Source organism: Dasypus novemcinctus, chromosome 5 (assembly GCF_030445035.2).
Source record: "Dasypus novemcinctus isolate mDasNov1 chromosome 5, mDasNov1.1.hap2, whole genome shotgun sequence".
Lineage (NCBI taxonomy): Eukaryota > Metazoa > Chordata > Mammalia > Cingulata > Dasypodidae > Dasypus > Dasypus novemcinctus.
In genome coordinates, this window is record NC_080677.1 from 31318616 (window position 1) to 31341155 (window position 22540).

Here is a 22540-nt window from a genome sequence, read left to right on the forward strand (position 1 = left end):
GTGCTGCGTTGTCTTCTTTGTCCGCTTCTGTTGTTGTCAACGGCTGGGAATCTGTGTTTCCCTTTGTTGCATCATCTTGTTATGTCAGCTCTCCATATGTGTAGCACCATTCCTGTGCAGGCTGCACTTTCTTTCACACTGGGCGGCTCTCCTTACGGGGCGCACTCCTTGCACATGGGGCTCCCCTACATGGGGGACACCCTTGCGTGGCATGGCACTCTTCGGGCGCATAAGCACTGCACATGGGCCAGCTGTACACTGGTCAAGGAGGCCCGGGGTTTGAACCGTGGACCTCCCATGTGGTAGACAGACGCCCTAACCACTGGGCCAAGTCCGCCACCCAGCCTGTATCTTTTGATTGAGGAATTTAATCCATTCACATTCAACGATATTACTCTAAGTGTACTGTTTACTTCCACCATTTTAGTCTTTGGTATTCATATGCCATACTGTATTTTTGTCTGTCTTTTTACTCTTTTGTCTGTCTTTTTACTCTTTTGGTTATCCTTTCTGCTATTCTTTCTTTTATACTCTCCTCCAAGCCTCTCTCTCCTGTCTTTTTCTTTCAACTTGTAAGACTTCCTTTAATATTTCCTGCAAAGGTGGATTCTTTTTTGCAAACTCTCTTTTGTTTGTGAATATTTTATACTCACCTTCATATTTGCAGGACAGTTTTGCCAGATAAAGAGCTCTTGGTTGGCAGTTTTTCTCTTTCAGTATCCTAATTGTATTCATACCACTGTCTTCTCGCCTCCATGGTTTCTGAAGAGAAATCTGTGTTAAGTCTACTGGACATCCCTTTTATATGATGTTTTCCTTCTCCCTTGCTGCTCTGAGAATTTTCTCTTTATCTTTGGCATTTGACATACTGAGGAGTATGTGTCTTAGAGTAGGTCAGTTTGGGTTTATTCTGATTGGGTACGGTGTGCATCTTGGACATATAAGTTCCTTTCTTTTGTGAGGGTTGGGAAATTTTCAGCTCTGATTTCCTCACATATTCTTTCTGCCCCTTTTCTCTTCTCTTCTCCTGGAACTCCCATGACACATGTTTTTGCACTTTGTGTTGTCATTGAACTCTCCAAGCCTCTGCTCAATTTTTTTCCATTTTTTTCTCACTCTGTTCTTTTCTCTCTTAAATTTTAGCTGTGTATCACTTATTCTTTCTTCTATCATTTCAAGTTTGCTATTTATGCCTCTAATGTGTGTTTGGTTTTTTTTAAGATTTACTTTTTATTTATTTCTCTCCCCATCCTCCCACCCCCAGTTGCCTGCTCTTGTGTCCATTCACTGTGTGTTCTTCTGTGTCCGTTTGCATTCTTGTCAGCAACACCAGGAATCTGTGGGGTTTTTTGTTATGTCATCTTGCTGTGTAAGCTCTTCGTGTGCGGCACCACTCCTGGGCAGGCTGTGCTTCTTTCACAAGGGGCGGCTCTCCTTGCAGGGTGCACTCCTTGTGCATGGGGCTCCCCTATGTGGAAGACACCACTGCCTGGTACGGCATTCCTTGTGCGCATCAGCACTGAACGTGAGCCAGCTCACCACACAGGTCAGGAGGCCCTGGGTTTGAACCTGGACCTCACATGTGGTAGGTGGACGCTCTATCAGTTGAACCAAATCCACTTCCCTCTAATATGTGTTGTTGTTTTTTAAGATTTATTTATTTATCTCCCCCCCCCCCCCCCCCCCGCTCCGGTTGTCTGTTCTCTGTGTCTATTTGCTGTGTCGTCTTCTTTGTCCACTTCTGTTGTTGTCAGCGGCATGAGAATCTGTGTTTCTTTTTGTTGCATCATATTGTGTCAGCTCTCCATGTGTGCGGTGCCATTCCTGAGCAGGCTGAACTTTCTTTCACGCTGGGCGGCTCTCCTTATGGGGCGCACTCCTTGCGCGTGGGGCTCCCCTACGCAGGGGACACCCCTGCTGGCAGGGCACTCCTTGTGCGCATCAGCACTGCTCATGGGCCAGCTCCACACTGGTCAAGCAGGCCTGCCCAGGGTTTGAACTGCAGACCTCCCATGTGGTAGACATCGCCCTAACCACTGGGTCAAGTCCGCTTCCCTCTAATGTGTTTTTTATCTCATCTATTGTGTCTTTCATTCCCATGAACTCTGTTACCTTTCTGTTCAGGATTTCAAATTCTTTGTGCTTGCTCAATGTCTTCTTGATGTTATTTATCTCTTTAAACATACTGTCTTTCAACTCATTATTTGATTTTGGAAATTTGTGTGCATCTCACTGATTAGTTCTCTCAAATTCTGCATCTCTTCTGGGGCTTTGATATATTCCTTTTCTTGGGCCATGTCTTCTATATTCTTAGTATGGCTCATAATTTTTTGCTGCTCTCTAGGCATCTGATTGTGATGTAGTTTACTCAGATGCTCAATTTCATTCTCTTTCGCAGGGATTTAGTAGCAGGAGGCTGTGTGTTACCACTGCTCTTTGTTTCTTTGCTTGACCTGGATTTTTAGGATTGTCCTTGCTGGTTGCTCAGAACTGGGCACTGGACCCAGCAAATGGTTGTAGACTCACTTCCTAGGACCTTGGGGAAGGAGACTCTAGAGACGGGAAGAAGCCTCTCCTACTTATTTTTTATTTTTTCACATACATTTCCTTGGTCTGCCAGTAGATGGTGCTCTTTGGCAACTCTCAGTTCAATGACTGGTTGGAGTGTATTTGTTGCTACAAGGATCAATGTGTAGTGCTTCCTGTCTGAAGGCTAGGAGCCTTGTAATTCAAACTTTCTCAGAGACAGTTCTCCAGCCTTCTCTGGTAGCCCCCTCCCTTTTCCTGAGTTGGAAATATTTCCACTGCCCTCTGAGTCTTCAACAATCGGTTCCTGTTAGTGGAGGAGGAGATTGGAAGGGTTGTATATTTTTAGCCCCTGGCCAGCTACCACGGCAAACAATGGCACAGCCCACCGGAAGGGCTCATGGGACCCAGCAGACCAAATCTGTGGGTCAGAAGCTGAGTCAGCCTTAGGCTGTGTTCCTCTCTTTCCCCTTTCCTTGGGCATCCTCAGTAATCCATCCCAGCTAGAAGGGAGCGAGTTTGCACGGGTCGGATTTCTCCAGTCCTTCCCAGGCTCCCTGGGCAAACTACCGTGTGGTCTCACCCGGCCTGCAAGGGCTCCTAAAACACAGCAGACCAGATTTGTGGGTCAGAAGCTGAGTCAGCTTTAGGCTGTGCCACTCTCTCCCCTTTTCTGGGGTGGTAGGTCCCTGGATCCCCCTTTGTCTGTAGCAACAGGCCCAAAGGCCTGAGAATTCTGCAGCATCTTTACTGTGGGGGATGGTGCTGGCAGCAACAGCCGCTGGTTTCAACTCAGTTCTATAGTCGAGTTTTCTCTCCTTTGTCCCTCTTTCCTTTGGGTGATGTCCAGCTTTCACCTGGTGTCCTAACCTTTGAAGATCGCTTTCTAGGCTGTTCCAGCCTGTCCTCTAGCTATTTTTCTGGAAGAGAAGAGAGTCCCATGTCTTTCTAGTCTGCCATCTTCCTGAAGTCCAATGCCTGACTTCAAAGCTTCAAAGGACAGGCTGCCTCTCTTGTTAGGGGCTAATGCAACTGGTCACTTTTAGTTGAAGTCCATGCTCCTTCACCATTCTGAAAATCACAAGGCCATTAAAAATTATGCTAAATCTACACAGCCCGTGTTCTATAAATGGACCAACAATGCCTGGACCAACGCATCTGTTTACACCATCTGTTTACACCATGCGTTACTGAATACTTAAAGCCCACTGTTGAGACCCACTGCTCAGGAAAAGGTTCCTTTCAAAATATGACTGCTCACTGACAATGCACCTGGTTCCCCAAGAGCCCTGATGGAGATGGACAACGCGAATAATGTTGTTTTCATGCCTGCTAACACAACATCCATTTCAGCTCTTAAGACTTCTTATTGGAGAAATACATTTTGTAGGCTGTAGCTACCATAGATAATGATTCTTCTGGTGGATCTGGGCAAAGTCAGTGGAAAAACCTTCTGGAAAGGATTCACCGTTCTACAAGCCATTAAGAACATTCATGATTCATGGGAGGAGGCCAAAACATCAACATTAACAGGAGTTTGATTCCAGCCCTTCTAGATGGTTTGGAGAGCTTCTAGACTTCAGTGGAGGAAGTCACTGCAGATGGGGTGAAAAAAAACAAGAAAAGTAGCATGAGAAGTAGAGCCTGAAGATGTGACTGAATTGCTGCAATCTTAGGACAAAACTTTAGTGGATAAAGAGTTGCTTTTTATGGATGAGCAAAGAAAGTAGTTTCTTGAGATGGAGTCTCTTCCTGGAGAAGATGCTGTGAACACTTTGAAATGACAAGAAAGAATTTAGAATATGATAACTTAGTTGATAAAGCAGCAGCAGGGTTTCAGAGGACTGACTCTAATTTTGAAAGATCTACAGTAGGTTAAAATGCTATCAAACAGCACCATGCCACAGAGAAATCTTTCATGTATGGAAGAGCCAATTGATGCAGCAAGCTTCGTTGTTGTCTTATTTGAAGAAATTGCCACAACCACTGTAACCTTCAGCAGCCGTCACCCCGGTCAGCCAGCAGCTGTCAACATAGAGGCAAGACCCTCCACCTACAAAAAGATTACAACTCACTGAAGGTTTGGATGATGGCTAGCATTTTTTAGCAATAAAATATTTTTAAATTAAGGTACATACATTGTTTTTTTTAGACATATGCTTTTGCACATGTAATAGACTACATTACAGTGTAAATATAACTTTTATATGCCCTGGGAAACCAAAAAATCATGTGGCTCACTTTATCGCAATATTCACTTTGTTGCAATATTTGCTCTGCTGTGGTGGCCTCGACCCAAACTCCATGATATCTCCAAGGTGTGCCAGTGCAGGCAGCCTGGCTCCTGAACCTCTGTTCTTCACTGCCTTACCACACGGCCTCCGGACGGGGCTAGGTTAAGTAGAAGTCTTTAAACTTGTGCTAACGGGCTTAATGGAAGGATGACGGGCTTAATGGAAGGATGATGCTGTTTGCAGATCATGGTTCTTTTCTTTTCTTTTCTTTTCTTTTGAACATTTTATTTATTTCTTCTCTCCCCTCATTGTTTGCCCTCACTGTTTGCTCGCTGTGTCCATTAACTGTGTTGTCTTCTCTTTAGGCAGCACCAGGAACCAATCCTGGGACCTTCTGGAATGGGAGAGAGGCACTTAATCTCTTGCGCCACCTCAACTCCCAGGCGTGCTGCACCTCTTATTGTCTCTCCTCTGTGACTCTTTTTGTTTTGTCATCTTGCTGCACCAGCTCTCCTGTGCAGGCCAGCCCTTCACACCCAGCTCACCTTTACCAGGAGGTCCTGGGAATAGAACCCTGGACCTCCTATATGGTAGATAGGAGCCCAATTGCTTGAGACACATCTGCTTCCCTTTTTCCATTTTCATAGTATTTTACAATTTACGAAGTGATTTTGATGCACATGGTCTCTTGTCTGTATTAAATAAGTGTAATTGCTAGGCACCTAGTATCTATTTCATAAGAATACATATAGATACGTTGTATATCACATAGTCCCATCCTTCCATGCACAGGGCTCAGCCACTGATTTCCTCCAGTCTACAAAAATTGGCCAGGACCTGCTAGGCTGGGCAGTCTCCGGGGTGCCTGGGATGCCACTCAGCGGTTTCCCGGTGAGCACGTGAGGCTGGTGCCAGCCACCCCCTGTACACACAGAGACCCCCTTTCCGAGTTCGGCCCCAGCTCCTTAGCGTGCCGGGCAGCTGGTGACATGGCCTAGCCCAGAGCCCTGCTTGCGCAGGGTGGCACGCTCCTCCCAGGCGGCTGCTTGCTCCTCAGCTCTCCTTAGCGCGGCCGCAGGCCAGGCAAGGCCCCTGGACCCTCACGCGCCTGAGACCTCAGACGTGAGCCGAATGGCCCTGGAGGACTCATGCCTGTTTCTTAGAGCCAGATTTGCCCACCCAGAAAACAAAGGTTGACCACTGCCGCGTGCAAGCTGTTGCGGTAACAAGCCAAAGAAATTCAGCACTTGAAAGTAGATTCGACAGGACTCTGGTTTGCGTGCTCAATGCAATGTATTTGCTCCCTTAACCTCAAGATGCTAATAACCAGGTCAAGGGCACGTTAGGAGATGGAGGATACGATGAGTCTCAAAAGCCTGTCGGCCCGAGGGCCGAAGGAAAGCAGGGGCATCTCAACGAGGGGCCTGAGGAGCCAGGGCGGCCCGGCGGGGCGGAGCTTCCAAAACCGGGCAGGAGGCTCCGGCTGGCCGCAGCGCGTCACGAGGACCAGTCGCACAGGCCAGCACCGGCCTCGGGGCCGCAGCCCGGGGTCAGCCTGCCTCTTCCCTCCGCTGGCCGAGGCGGCGTCTGCCTGGACTTGATAGGAGGTGCCCCTCCGGGTCACATCGAGCCACTCCACGCGTGTTCTCACAGCAGGGTCTGGTTCTCCCTTGTTACAAAAACCTGTTTTTCGCCATTTGTTTACATTCTAGTCGAAGTCAGTTTGTTGATAAGTTTTGAGTTTTTCTCTCAATTTGTTTATATTCTAATTGTGGTCAACATGTTGAGAATGTGGGGTTTTTTTGGTTTTTTTTGGTAATATTTCAATACACAACAGCCATGCTTGAGAACAGTCAAAAAGAGAGCAACAAAGGGGAACAGATGTGGCTTGAGCAGTTGAGCGCCTGCTTCCCACATGGGAGGTCCCGGGTTTGGTTCCCGGTGCCTCCTAAAAACAAAAAAACAACAACCAATGAAGAAACCAGCTCGAGAGCCGATGTGGCTTGGTAGTTGAGCACTGACTTCCCACATACAAGGTCCCGGGTTCAATCCCCTGTACCTCAAAAAAAAAAAAGAATGCGGCAGGAGCTACAGGATACTTGAGTACATGAAGAACTTGCGTCAGGTTGCCGGCCGCCGCATGCGCCTGTCGCTTTGTGCTTGTGACTCTGGTAGCACCTTCAGCGAGTGCCTTCTTGAAGCTGCCAAACGCAGCAGGCCTGCCTTCCGCGTGTAGTTCCTTGTGTGGCACACAATGCCTGTGACAGTCGCCAAAACTACCTTTCACTTTGTCTTTTTTTTTTTTAAGATTTATTTTACTTCATTTTTTGTTGTTTTTGCTTGCTGTCCGCTCTCTGTCGTGGCGCGGGCCAGCTTGCCTTTACCAGGAGGCCCCAGGAATCGAACCCGGGGCCTCCCATATGGTGGATGGGAGCCCAGTCACCAGAGCCACATCTGCCTCCTCACTTTGTCTTTTAACCTGTATTATGTCCTATGTAAAGGTTAGATAAAATTTTCTGGAAAGAATTGTTGGTTCCTTTAGAAAGCAGTTCTATAAACTGAGATGCTGATGGTTAAAATGGCTTTAAACTTTTTTACCGTGACACATAGAACTGTATTTTACATTGTGACACAGTGCACACACAAACACCTGAAACAAAAGTTTCACCAGCGCATCTTATACTCGGGTGCTTGCTTTTCTATTTTGTCTTTTTTTTTTAAAGATTTATTTATTTAATCATCCCCCCCTCCCCCCCGGTTGTCTGTTCTCTGTGTCTATTTGCTCGTCTTGTTTCTTTGTCCGCTTCTGTTGTCGTCAGCGGCACGGGAAGTGTGGGCGGCGCCATTCCTGGGCAGGCTGCTCTTTCTTTCGTGCTGGGCGGCTTTCCTCACGGGCGCACTCCTTGCGTGTGGGGCTCCCCTACGCGGGGACACCCCACCGTGGCAGGGCACCCCGTGCGCACATCAGCACTGCACGCGGGCCAGCTCCACACAGGTCAAGGAGGCCCGGGGTTTGAACCGCGGACCTCCCATGTGGTAGACGGACGCCCTAACCACTGGGCCAAGTCCGTTTCCCTCTATTTTGTCTTTAGTTTTTTTAAGCCAGCCTCACTAAATTTATTTCAGGACACACTTATGGGTCATCCCAATCTGTAGTTTGAGAACACTGTTCCAGAGACTCCGCATTGGAAGTAGGCTGTGAGAGTTGCAGGTTGCTGCTTTTATCTTATTACATTATATCATCAAAACTTTTATCTTAAATCTCCACGAATCCTTAGCTGCAACTAGAAAGCTAAGGGGGGAAGAAGTGATTTTGATCTCCCCCAAAGGTCAGACAGCCCAGAGCTTAGGAGGGGATGGGCCCAGCGGGGGCCACAGAGGCCAGTGCTGCCCTAACCAGATGGGGTCGTTGCGTGTTGCCAAGGTATGGGAACAGCACAGGAGATGCTGTTCTCTTTGCTTCTTGGGCGTTTTCTTTCTCTACTGCACAGGGTGGAGAGCTGGGCAGGTGGTGCCGAGCAGCAAGCCGGAGGGGACCTGCTGGGAGGGTGGTCATGAAGCCACAGCGCAAGAGCAGTCAGGGCTTCACACCGGGTGCAAGAGGAGGGAGAAGTCCACGGGGCTCCTTTGCAGTCTCCAGGAGAAAAGAAGGATTAGGAGGCACAGGAGAAAGGGAAAAGGAGAAAGGGCCCAGTTTTCTCCTAGGTGTTTCTTTTCATCTTTTTCTGAAAATGTGCCTATTTAAATACCAAATTTCTTGCTCTCGCTTGGTGCGATTGTTTTTAAAATCTAACTTTGCAATGTTTAGAAGGTCCTGAGTTGAATGACCTTGATCTTAACCTCAAATAACATGAAATCCTGGGCGGTGGGCTTAGCGCGGCACGCCGGCCTTCTCCATGCCAGCGTGGGGCGGCACGCGGCAGCCAGGGCAGTCGGGCCGAGCGGCTGGGGAGCCTTAGGGCTGGTTTGGGGCTCAGCATCCTCAGAGAACCCCCTTTCCTCAGTTGTACAGTGGGGCGTGCCACAGCCCTGCAACCTTCATTAACTCGTGCTTTTCACTCTTCTACCAAAAACGGGCATAGAGACGGGTGACTAAGCATTGGATTTATGTGTCTTTGTTCACCCACTGAGTGGCAGAGCCCAAATCTCAGAGTTTGAAATGGTTTTGTTTCTTCACTCTGCCTTAATCACTTGTCTACAGCCTCTCACCTGGGTTCCTCTTCCCCCAAGGAACAGTGTCACATAGTTGAAAAGGAGTGACCTGGCTGTCAGGAGGCCCGATTTCAGCACGTTTCGTTTATCCAGTAAATACCGTGAGCCAGGCACTCTTTTTTCCTGAACTTTAATATCCTTTTATTTTTCTTGTCATTCTTGTTTTACAAAATTCTTGGATTCTTATCTTCTTATGAAAAGGATTCTATTTTTAATTTCTTGTCATTTCGCTAAATCTTCTGTTCTCTTTTTCAGCTTTCCATTTTGAGGGAGAGGAGAGAGAAGTGTAAGGGGAGAGACCAGAATATCTGATGGGTGAACGGTACCCGGGGGAGGATTTGCAGTTCGGATGGGAGTTTGGGATGAATTAGATAAAGTCACCTACAGTGCATGGTTCAGAACACAGGCTGGGCCAGGCCGGGCTGCCTGCTCTGTCCCCGAGGAGCTTTGTGGCCCCAGACTAGGCCTCCCGCAGCCTCTGTTTCATACACAATGAAGATACTCGTGGGACCCACCTCATAGGGCAGTTGTGAGGTTTGAGTGAGTTCAGAGATGCATCGTGCATGGACTAGAACTGTGCCTGGCACATAGTAAGCCCTAAATAAGTGTTAGCAGCTTCTATTAAGATAACGAAGAAATGGAGTTTGTTAACTCAAAGGAAAACAAAAACAGAATCATAGTTCACTACTTCGCCCAGTGTCATGATAATGCAAACATTGGATACTGAGGCCAAATATAATAAAAATTCTATTATGGGGAGGGCAGGTATGGGGCGGGGCCTGGGAGGTATGTAAAAGACAAAAATTTGATGTCTTGTGCAGGAGGAAGTCAATCGATAACCAAAATTGAACCAAGAAATAGCAGCAAAGATGTGCTGTTTAGAAATGGGAGGAAAATAGCTCAGAAAGGAGTGAGAAGTAGTTGCCCTTGTGGAGCCGGTATCAGGTGGGAGACATGGGGTGGGGGGCTCCTCTTTTTCATCATAAACATCGTTGAACTATCTGACCTTTTATCGTATAAAATTATAACTTTGATTAAAGAAAAAGTTAAATTTAAAAAACAGTAATGGAGACAGACTGAAATGCAAAGGAAACTGCCTAAATGGCTTCCGTTAGCTGAGTTTTGATACTTTGATGGGTAATTGGGACGAATGACTCTGTGGAGAGCAGTGAGTCCAAAATGATACTTAAATGGGGGTGTTAATATAAAACGTGCCAAAAGGGAGAGGAGGCGACTGGCGTAGGTGGGCGACGTTCTTCCTAAAGTAGACGTCTGTTTACAAAGTGTGGGTGCTGGGAGCGGGAGTGGCTCAAGTGCTTGGGCGCCTTCAAATGTGTTAAGTCCTGTGAGGAAGAGATTACTTCTGCTGGGAGAGCCAGGATGGGCCCCGAGCTGAGGAGGAGCTGGGGCAGCTCCACGAAGGTCTGAGGCCCAGGAGCAAGGCCAGGCCTTTCCAGGGCCCAGGGCCGGGTCCAAGGAGCCAGTGGCGCCTTTCCTTGTAGGTCGCCAATTTATTATGACTTTCGTTGCTTCAGCTCATATAAAGTGGGTCAGTACCAATTAAAGCTAATTTACAATGATAAATCTAGAAGGCAGAAAGGCACCTCTTTGCTCTGTATTTGACACCCCAGGAGAGATTTAATTTGCTGTCACTGCAGTTATCACTTTTACATGAATATTAATGATCCACATTCTAAGAAAATTGTGGCATATTGGGTTTCTGGAAAAGGTTGACTTATTTTTATCTATCTGTAAGTCACTAATCCTTGTTTATGAATACAAAGAATGAGAAAGCCAGAGGTGCCCAAATGGAGAGCTGGAGCCGTCTGCTGAGAGCAAAGGGGATGTAGTCCAAGGTTTCAGGGACGTGGACAAGCTTTGCCCTGGCGCCTGTGGAGAGGGAGAGCGCAAGCTGGCCGTGACGCGGCGCCGTCGGGGCAGCGCGGACACGTGTGTGCAGCGGCTCCTGACGGCCTCCTTTTGTTCATTAATTCATGACACTGACTCTGACTTCCACCCCCTTTCTTGACAGCCAGTGCACATTCTTAGCAGTTCTGTGGAATGTAATTCTTACTGCCAAGACCTGCCTTCTAAGTTTTCCTCATTTCCCAAATTGAAATACTGAATGAGCTGACGTTGTCTCTTTCAACTTCTGTCCTGCCCATCTCAAGCCCCCATGATGGCAATTGTGAAACTGTGTGGTAGAAAATGGAAAATGCAAAACAAAGGAAGATAAGTGGCACCCACTGTATGCCCGAGACACACCTGGTTAAATCACAATTTCTTATAGAAACCCTGACATAAGAGAATGTAGTTTTAAAAATCATTAGTCAGATCTAAGACTAAAAGTAACCTTTAAAAAATATATAGTTTTTTGAAAGACTGGACTTTCCCCACCCCAGGCTGGCAGGGTGCACCGTCTTGGCTGTTACTCAGCATAGCCACGCTTCCTGCATGCTCATACGCCACTCTCCACCCAAGGTGATGAGTGACTCCACACGTTGGTTTGTCTTTCCTTCTCCCCTGTGCAATTCAAGGGTCTTGCTTTTCCTCATATTTGGTATCTCTCTCATATAGTGGATATTCAATTTGAAAATAAATAAATAAATGCAAGGAGCATAAACTTTGGGGCCATTGACTCAAGTACCAATCTCAGTTCTGCGTTTTTCCAGCCATGTGACCTTTAGCCCAACCTTCCCCTCACGATCCCCAGCTACCCTCTGTTAAATTGGGGTAACAAAGGTCAGTTCATGGAAAGCAGCTCTCCTTGCACCAGCCTCAAAAGAAGCACCCCTAATCTTACTGGCAAAGGCACCTCTCAACTCTTTCTGGTTAAACTCTTAACTTCCTAGCCTGCCCACTGTGCACTAAAAACAAAGGGCTTATGGGAGAGCTAGCATTGGGACAGGCCACTCCAAACTATGGGACTTTGTAACTGGAGAATCAGCAAGAACAGCTGCCATTCTAGGGAGAACAACTGCTTGGCTGAACCCACTCTGGTATATTTACCCGACACCACGGCCAGGCTATCCTTGAGTCCTTAAAACTTGGCGATTCTTGAGATGCAGCTCCTTGAGGCTATTCTCTGCTAATAGAGAACAGTTTCATCAGAATTTGAAAGCTGACCCAAGATGGGCTGTGCAATGGCCTGTGCAAGTTGGGTCATGAGGTGGGGAAGGAGATATCAAGTACTTAAACTTGCTAAGATATCTCTTTAAAAGTATTAATTTATTAGAACATTTATCCTTATGTTTTCATTCTTTATCTGTATATGTGTTTTGTAATGTACTGTAAATCATTTATAATGCATCACATGAACATACTGAGGGAAGTGCTCACAGGTTTTTTATTGATTAGGATGAAGGATCAAAAAGGTCAGAGACCTGGGCTAGAGACCCACCCGCGCTCCCTCCAGCTTCCTTAAACGCTTGGGAGCTCCTCGCAAAGGCCTTGAAATTGCCGGGAATTCACTCATTCGCTCCGAAGTTAGTTTCAAGGTGGCAGATGAAGCAGAAACTGGAAATGATCCAGATTGGGGTTTATTTTTCTCCTTAGGAAAGACATGAATTTAATAATTAAAGAAGAGGGGGTGGGCACCAATGTTTTTGTAACGAAGCCTAGAACTTGGGTTTCAGGTTAGCTTTTCCCAGGCTTGAGATTTGAAAGGAGACTAAAAGTTGTTGTTCTGCCGGCCTCAAATGTTTCCTGCAGGACACTGTGGTCCTAGTGGCACGTTTTCCAGATGTGAGCACCAAATGGGTGCTCGCCTCAGGGTGTGGCCCCTCTCCCACCTGCAGCCCCTCCCAGCTCCCTGTTGGAATGAAACCCACCCTCTCACAGCGGCCGGTGATGCTGTTTGATGAGAGGGCAGCACCTGAGGTGCAGTGGGTCACACCTGTCCGCCCGTGTTTTACAAAAGCAAGTGTTATATCTGCAAGAGAGAGCAAGGAAACAGTGGATGAAATAAACTGCTCGTGGGACATTTTCTTTATTTAAATGCTTGTTTGATGCTTCCCATGTGCCAGGCATAGTTGTAAGGCCGTTTAAAAAAACAGGAAGTCCAGTTACTCTGCCCAGCAGCCTTGAGGTGGGTACAGCTGTTAGCCCATCTGATGATGCGTCTGCGCTCACAGGGGGCCTCCCTACCTCTCAGGCCGCACAGGGAGTTGGCGGCAGAGCCAGGGCTCGGGCGGGCCTTGGCCTCACTTTAGATGGGAAGGGGCTGAGCTCTCCTCTGCTGCCAAGTCCCTAGAAAGATGGGCTTTCCTGGTGTGTCCTCATGTTTTTTCTAAGTAGGGATTCCCAAGTTTTTTAGAATCGCCTCCTGTTTTTTGTTTGTTTGTAGGTCTTTCTACAAATACAAAAACAAGGCTGACATTGCTTATACTATCTTGCATGTTTTGAGCACTTTCTATGTGGTACTGGTTCCACACAGTACCCAAAACGGCCTCACGGGCCCCCTAAGCAGGAGCCGCATGGGCCACTTTGCCGGGACAGGGCCAGTTTGCGCCTGTCGCCCGAGCACCTGTTCCACCCTCCACAGTCTCCCGCTCGCACCATGAGTTGTGTGGCCCCGGCTGTCCCCTCAGGCTGGGTGCTGTGGGGTTTCCAGTCAACAGGCTGCAGCACCAGCTCCTCCGTGCCTGCCCCTTGTGAGGCAGTGGAGTTCTGGAGGTTTCTCTTCCTCTGGGCTTCGTTACGCGCTCAGTGGGTCTGAGATTTGGTCTGTGTTTTCCCCAGTTGTAAATGTGGCAAGGTTCTTGGTACTCGGGTGAAGGAATTAGCCCAGTCAGGTGGGTGACTTAGTCATTCTGACTTTCCGAAGTCCTGCTGGGGAGGCTTTGTGGACTGGATTTTGCCGTTTTCTCACCAGCAACTTGAAGGACGGCAGCACATGGCCTTTGTTGAGGAGTCAAGTGTCCTCAGCACTGCCCTCCTTCAGAACATTTCTAGACTTGCTCACGGACCGATTGAGGCAGTGGGAGCTGCGCCCGCGAGCTGTCGTGACTAGCACCTCCACACTGGGCCCCCTGTTTCTGGGAGCTACGGCCTGGGACGTCAGGCCTTACTGAACCCACACTGAGTTCTGCGGCCTCCTTTTCCACACCACATGCCTGTACCACCTAAGAGTTTCTAACGGGCTCACGAGACCGCTTGAGTCCCTTCTGAGTGTAAATGGTGAACAGTGCCGGCCTGGGAGGAGGTGAGGGGACGGGCAGGGCAGATCAGCCCCTCGGCGGGGCTCGGGAGAGCTGCTGGCAGTGGGGCCCTGGAAGCATGTGGAAAAGCCATGTCCCCTTGCTCGCTTGTCCCGACCGCCTAAGCGCTTCTCCCTGCCCGAGGACCATTTTCCTCCTGTGTGTCCGAGGATCGGGAGCCCTACCCCACAGGGATTAAATGAGATACTGCGCGTAGCGGGTCTGCAACCTAACAGGCACTCAGCGTGCTTGAGGCCCCGGCCTTCCTTCCCGGATTCTTTTTAAGTTTTAGCCCCAGGTGCTGGCTTCCCTGTTCCTGACTCAACTGCTCTTCAAACAATCTTATTAATGCCTATTAAAATGAAACCCAATAAAAGTGCCAATATTTGGTGTTGAAATAATTGATGTAGCAGAGGGAGCCCAAGGAGCACCCAGGCAGGCCCCCGGCGCGATTTAGCCTCACACCTGGGGATGGATTTCACGACTGTAATTGCTACCATATAATTCTTACTAATGTTGTGCTATAATTCCTATTTATTCCACGGGGCTTGTAAATGCATTAGGACTTGTCAACATATTATTTTACACTGTTTATGATCTGTAGAATTATGTCCTTCAGAGTTGTATTGTGGAAAAGCTCAAAATAACAGGCTGTGGACCTCATTAAAAAAAAGCACAAAGGAGCTGGCTGTCGAGGTGGTCCCCCATGCCTGCCTTCCTGAGCAGAAGTCAGTCCAGGGGATTTTTAATTCGATTCTTAGCAGAGCCCTGCCCTTCAGGCACGGGAGGCCTGCCCTCGCCGGGCTGAGCGGTGGGACTGCTGGGGCAGCGCGGGCGAGACGCCGTGCGTCCTGGAAGGGGCTGCGCTTCCCTGGGCTAAGGCTGGGGGGATTCTGTCTTGGATAAGCCAGGCCTGCACTCGGACGCGGGCAGTTTGTCCTCAGAGCTCCTGGCGTTTCTGCTCCCCCTGTCCCCCCTTTAGGTCACCCCTTTAGTTCCAAATACTCTCATGATCTTCTCAGCTCAATGTATAAAGACAAAGATCTGAAATCACGCCCACTGAAGTATAAAGACCTAAAAACAGTGTGAAGTGCAGCTCCGACCCAGGCACTTTCCATTTCCCAGGCCCATGAAGTATTGAGCTAATGGGACAGAATGCCCTCTGTCGGACTGTCAGACACTGGCTTACGTGGGGGAGCGGGGAGAGCGGCAAGAGCCTTTCATCGTCATTACTTTGTTTTTAGCCTGAGTCTTCCCCAGCAGCCTTGCGATCCCAGACCGGCTGCCCTAGAACTGAGTTTAAGTCTTGCTCAGCCAGCTCCTAGCCGCGAGCTGTTGGGAAGCCCCGCGGGCCTCTCGGGGTGCAGCTGCTCCCGCCGGGGCTATGCAGGGAGCATGCGTGCAGGCAGGCCCACGTGCCCAGGAGCGCCCAGGCGGGGCCGGCGCGCTGCAGACCTGCAGGGAGGCGACCTCCTGACCGTCCCTGGCTTCCCCTTTGTGCCCACAGGCAGCGAGTACGATGAGGAGGAGGTGGACTACGAGGAGTCGGACAGCGACGAGTCCTGGACCACCGAGAGCGCCATCAGCTCGGAAGCCATCCTCAGCTCCATGTGCATGAATGGCGGGGAGGAGAAGCCTTTTGCCTGCCCGGTCCCTGGATGTAAAAAGAGATACAAGGTAACAGAGAGACCTGCCCGCTGGGCGTGAGCACGGGGGAAGGGGCCAGGCCCGCGCTGGACAGCCCTTCCTGTTCTCAGCGTGGGCCCAGGGAGGGCCGCCGCTGCCGCCCCCCGCGGGCTGGGACACCGGTCCCACACAGGCCTGCGCTGGAGACTGCGGACTGGCTTGTTGGGTGGGGTTTCCCCTTCCCTAGCGAAGGGGAGCTGTAGGTCACAGAGCTCTCTGTCCTCAGGAGGACCGTGCCTTTGGTGTTCATCAAGTAACTGTCCTGCCAGGGGGCCTGTGGCATCAAGTGCTCCAGACACCTTCCCCATTGAGGGCCCGCAGGGGACCCCAGAAGGCCACTCTGAGGTCTCCAGAGGCCAGGCCTCTCACAGAGCCCTTTCGGCGTCCAGCCCAGGGGCGCTTGCTTCCTGCGCCCTGTGGCGTGGAAGAGAACTCTGGAGGAAAAGGGGTTTTGCTATTTTTTTTCTTTCCTGAATGCCTGCCATCGAGCTTCAAGCTTTGGTCTCCTCTCTGTAGACATTATACAGCCAGTCTCCAAAGTCTGACTCTGGAACATAATGAGAAATGCCCAAAACATTCACGTGTGGGTCCAGGAGGGTGTTTTGGAAACAAATTTATAAACCTTCCCATGGGATGTTAGCAACTCCTTAAAATCTCACCGTGAGATAGAAAAACAGAAATATAAAAATCAAAAACATACTTGGTGCATATTATGATATGCTAATTTACCCAGAGCTCAGCAAACTGACTATAAAAAAACTTGAAAAATGTGCGATACTGGAAGCACTTTATATTGTTCCTTATTAGATATGTCTCTGAACATGAAAAAAATCTTTATCAGTACTTTTTGTACTTGCTGATAGAAAAGCTTTTGAGGCACCAATGTATCACAAAGGTAAGTGGTCCTGTGTATACTGTTAGAATTTTATCATTGAAAGTCCAGATGTTCATGGTTTAAAGTAAAATGAAACCCTGGTATAGAGATGTAAGACTCTTGGGGCATCCCGAGGAGCTGCTGAGTCACCGCTGCAGGGACATTTTGTGCATCTCAGAAGACATGGAAGCAGGAGAGTAGAAAACAACAACTAAATAGTTTGCTAAGGACACAGAAAGCCAAGGGATTATTAGACAAGCCCATTTCTCCAGAGGGCATTTCTGTTGTAGAAAGAGCTTTTTTCCTTCTTTTTTTATTTTGAAGTAGAATAGGCTGGATGGAGAATGTTTCAAATGTGTCCTGCCTGCTGTCTGCATGCTACCTTCTCTCTAGGGCCTGAACACTGGTTAAAGGGTCCCTGGCCCATCAGCTGTGTTAGGAGAGGGTACAAAGTCAGGACCTGTACTGAGGTGAGCTCCCCCCACCAAACCCAAAATAAATATAAGCCACCACGTACGCGACATAAGCCTTCACCCTTTATTCTAGTCAAAGAGCGTGAGGCATTCCCCGCTCTCTCCCATCTGTCTTCCATTCTTCCTCTTGTCTTTTGACATCCCTTCTCCAAACCACCTCTATTTTCTTGTCATTATTCTTTTACTCTCTTGCTCTTTTTTTGCTTGGATTTCGAGCAGTTTCCTCCCTTAGTTTTCAGTCAGGCTGACGGGGGCTTTTTCAGTGTTCCCTGTCCACCGTGGGCCGGGTGGGGTGCTGCTTGCTTCGGTTCCATGAGCTGACAGATGACAGGAATGGCAGTTAGCGGGCCACACTTCCATGAGGGAAAACTGAGTTTCCTTTCCCGAGCCAGAACGTCAAGGAATGATTACACGAGACAAAAGCAAACATGAAACTACTTTTCCTGACCAAACACTTGAGGGTGGCCCTGTTCCCCACAGCTGTAGCGTGGCGCTGTCTGCCTGAAGTTACGGGGGCACAGGGCAGTGGTGGGCCCTAGAGTCGTTTGCAGTCATCGCATCCTCTTGACTGCGGTAAGGTTTTGTCCTGGGCGTTGGTGAGAGGCGGGTGGAATGAGCTGGTGCTGTGGAGTCAGGCGGAATCCAGAAGCCCACCCCCTTGTTCCCTGCGAGGGGAGTAAGAACTTTCAGGCTCTCTCATTCCCGCCCGCCGTGGCAGCAAGCCTGTGACCGGGCAGCCTCAGGATCAGCTCTCCTCACCATTTCTTTAGCATTGCAGAGCTGAAATAAGGTGAGGAGTCTAACTTCCCCGACTTCTCATTAAGGGAAACAGCCCCGCAGTGAGGCTGTCTCGTTTCCCATGTGACCCTATGCCTAGGAGGCCCCTTCCCCTTCTCTCCATCGCTGCCTCTCATTTTAATCCCGCTAGTTTCTCAAGGCACAGCTCACATGCCTCCCCCTTCGAGAAGCCCTTACTGATTGCTCAGACTGACTCTCCACTTGTAGACTGAATTTCTCATCCGCTGACCTACCCAAATGCTTTGCTCACACTGCTGGTAGACTTCCTGTGGATCCCAACAGCTGACACCCCAGCACCCAGGACAGATCAAGGTAGAGCGTAGCTGCTCTGAGGATTAAAGAGATGAATAATGCAGATGAGGAGAGAAATGCGTGCTCCCCGCTGACTGCCAGAACCCCAAGGCAGTGGGATGATTCATTCCTTTGGATTCCTCCCAGACGCATTCCAGGCCCAGAAAGATTGATCCCATCTGCCTTCGTGCTGCTCACATTTTTCTTCTGACTTCAGCGAAAAGAGAGAGGACATCCCTCACTCCTCACCCCTTCCCTACCACTAACTGGGAATAAACTTAAAAGAGGGGTTGGAGTACTCAGAAACCTTTTCCTTTGATAATAAGGTAGGATTAAAGACATTGTACTACTTTTAAGAAATGGAAAACACAACAAGCGTCCCAAAAATATTTCTTGGAAAGAGTTCTCTGCTGCATAGACAGCATTGTTTCAGCAATATAAAAATTGGCTTCTGGTAGCGGTCAAGCTCAGAATCCCCCCAAGAAGGGCGCCTCAGCCATTCTCTCCCCCACCCCCCGGATGGATCTAAACTCCTCGTCGTCCTTAGAACCCCTTGCATGCTTTCTGGACAGCAGTTTGGCAGTACATTGCCAGAGTTTTAAGAAATGTTCATATTCCTTAGCTCCAGAATACTCGTAGAAATTTATCCTAAGTACATCATCAGGAATGCAAAGCTTGGTATATACAAGGTTGTTTGTCATGTTACTTAAATTAGGAAAATACTAAATTTCTAACAATAAGGGGAATAGAATTCAACCCAGAAACATCACATTTTAAAGATATTTAATGACATGAGGGAATACTCACAAAGTAATTAAGTGGAATAGACAGGTGCTAAATTTATTATATATGTATATATTTGATCCTTGTTGTTCATGGATTCTTTATTTAGCACATTCACCTACTCGCTAAAATTTATTTGTAATACCAAGATCAATACAGTGCTTTCATGGTCATTTGTGGGTATGTGCAGGTTAGTAAAAACTTGTCACCTGATGTGCTTCTTCCCGCCAAGGTGCAACAAGATGACATTCTTCTTTCAGCTTTCCTGTAATCATTTCCTTTTCACACTATATTTAGTGCCCCCATATTTCACATTTTTGTTGATTTCGTTAATTAAAATGGCTCCAAGCACAGTGCTAAAGTGCTGTTTAGTGTTTTTTTTTTTTTAAAGATTTATTTTTATTTATTTAATTCCCCTTCCCTCCCCCGGTTGTCTGTTTTCTGTGTCTTTTTGCTGCGTCTTGTTTCTTTGTCCGCTTCTGTTGTCGTCAGCGGCACGGGAAGTGTGGGCGGCGCCATTCCTCGGCAGGCTGCTCCCTCCTTTGCGCTGGGTGGCTCTCCTTATGGGTGCACTCCTTGCGCGTGGGGCTCCCCTACGCAGGGGACACCCCTGTGTGGCAGGCACTCCTTGTGCGCATCAGCACTGCGCATGGGCCAGCTCCACACGGGTCAAGGAGGCCCAGGCCTTGAACCGCGGGCCTCCCATGTGGTAGACGGACGCCCTAACCACTGGGCCAAAGTCCGTTTCCCTGTTTAGTGTTCTTAAGTGCAAGAAGGCTGTTGTGCCAATGGAGAAAATACATGTTATTCAGTTCTAGTGCTCTTGGCCCAGAGTTCAATGTTAATGTACCAATAATATTTATTAAATAAGGAGTCTTTAAACAGAAACACACAGAAAACAAGGTTATGTACTGACTGGTTGATAAAAATGTTGTCACCAACAGCTTGCAGGAACCTAATCCTGTATTTCCTAGAAGTTGTGGTTCAGGATTTAACTCTGTTTGCAGAGACTTCTTACAGAACATAAATGCAAATGAAAAGAATTGACTATATTTCTATAATATATGTAGAAAAGATATTGAAATTCCTCAAATATTAACATTGATATAATGTTTTTACTTTCTTCCTTATGCTCTTCTGTCTAAATTTTTCCAACTACCTAAACTGAACACCTTAATAATTGGGGACAGGGTGATTCTTTTTTCCCCAAAGATCCTGCCAGACTTGCCTGGACATACCATGTACTGCCCCGCCCCATGCACCTCAGCCATTCTGCTTTACTGGGGTTGGTGGGGGGCGGAGCCACGCTACTGCAAAGGATTTCATATTTAACTTTACCACCACCACCACCCCAGCTTGTTTTTCCTTTTTTAACTCATCAAATCTGCAAGAAGACTTCAAGGCCTGCAGGAAATTGAAAATTATGGTCTCCAGGTCAAGGCACATGTCACACATTGTCCACATGCAGGACTGAATATGGACAACAGTAAAGGAAAGGATGGCCCAGCTGTGAAACCCAGAGACTTCACAATTTTCACAAAGTATTTCATGATTTGATTTGGAGTGGAATTTTGACAATAGCCTCTAACCTTTGTTGTCCACTGATGGGCATAGTTCTATAAATAGGGCTCTTAGTTCCTGATGGTAGAACCATGTATGGAAATGAGCTGATGTCGGTCTTCTCCTGCCTACCACCCATGTCTCCTTTATGCTTCCTGCCCTACTCTCTCCCTTACCCTACTAGCCTTCTTTCAGAAGTGCACTGTACCTTCTTCCCAACTTGTAAGATTTTTAAAAGACCCAAGGCTAGCTGTGTTGATTAAGAAGTACCTAGCACTTTGAGAGGCTGTCTGGCATTTGGGGGGTTGGGATTTTGGAGTATGGAATAAGACATCCCTAAGTGCTCATTCCAATTCCATCATTTACCAGCCACCTGATCTTGAGCAAGTCAAGATGGGCTTGTTTGCTCATCTAAAAAAAATGAGAATTGAATAAGGCAATAGACATTAGGATAAGTCCTTAATAAAATGTTAGTGACCTTCCTTGCCCTGTTGAAGCCTCTCTTTCCTCTTTTCAAAGATCAAAGGATTTAAGCATATCATTTTTAATTTGTCTGCCATTATTTTGGTTATTAATATTTTTTGAACCATCAATCTCACTTCAGGATCTATACAATTAGAAATTTCAGTGAATCTTTTTAGAACTCCTGTAGTTTTGGAAGTACTTACACTCATGGAGCAAGAGATCATGGAAAGCCTAATAAAGAGCTTGATAGTCCAACTTGACCTTGTACTACCATTTGTGATAAGGCTGTCCCAAGGCGACACTTGAAATCAAAGAGAAAGAAATCACGGTAAGGCAGGTTCTTTGGCCAACTATGGAAATGTCACATTTTCAGATGTGCAATTGGCTTCCTAATTTTTCCAGAGTAATAAACTGATGTATGCAGGCTCAGAGATACACACACTATTTACATTCAAGCTGGGAACAGACCACAGAGCCTGCTAGAATCACCTCAATTCTCCGTTTGTCTTTCTCTGTAGTGAACTCTGGATGTGGTATTATGTTGGACTGGCTTCAGCAATTTCTGGTTTAAAATCTGCCCTAGCCTAATTAATTATAAAACTTAGCCCTTCATGTAATCTCTAAACCCCAATCCTGTTGGAGTTGCTATGCCATTTTTGTTGTTAGGTTAGTTAGTACTTTTGTATTATTTTTGCTTTCCTCTCTTTTCTGACAAGTTGTGAGTGGTAGTGGGGCATACGGGTGGCAAAATTTTCAGTGGTACAGCTTGCACCAAGTTCCCTTTGAAAACGAGGACTTAAGTTTTTAGCAACTCTTCATCCTCAGAAAGGGCCCCCACAAGGCACTCAGTATCTGTTGAGCTGAGCTGATAGTAATTAAACAGGCAAATGCAAATTTCTAGAATTTATGAACTAAGGAACCTTCTACTGTTTTGTTTCTATTACTCAGAAAGTTGGCAGTCTTTTTCTAATGATCTAAAGCTATTATTAACTCTGTTGTTTTTCTTTAGTAATTTAAAACAAACTATTTTCAAGATTCTGTGGGCTGAACTTGATTCTGCTCAGCTGGGCGGTTCTCTCATAGAGTCTCTGAGCTGTTGCAGTATGGTGGCAGGTAGGAGTCACCTGAAAGTTCAGTTCAGCTAGATATACAAAAATGGCATCTTTATTCCAGTGCTTGGACCTCAGCTTTGATGGCTGGAACAGTTGGGGGCTGCCAGGCCTATTTATCCACCTAAATATTAGTGGGTTTGATTCTGCTGCTGTCACTGTCCTTCCTATATCCCACCCCTGCAAGCTGCAGCCCTACAACATGTCTCTAGAAGGAATGAAGAGGTGCACCCCCACCCGTGTTAAGGAACTGATATAGGAAGGTCAAGGGCTGAAGGTGCAGAAGGCCAAGAGCCAGGCATTCAATTCAAGGCAGAACGTTTGTCTTTGT

The 22540-nt window shown here is 47.6% G+C and overlaps 1 protein-coding gene across 1 annotated transcript in view; it reads left to right on the forward strand.

The window, feature by feature from the left end:
• The window catches only part of JAZF1 (JAZF zinc finger 1), a 350399-nt gene that overhangs the window by 323351 nt on the left and 4508 nt on the right, over positions 1–22540 (forward strand). Inside the window, exon 4 of the mRNA XM_058296845.1 lies at positions 15678–15847. Coding sequence (XP_058152828.1) covers positions 15678–15847 — 170 coding nt within the window. The remainder of the gene's footprint in view (positions 1–15677; positions 15848–22540) is intronic.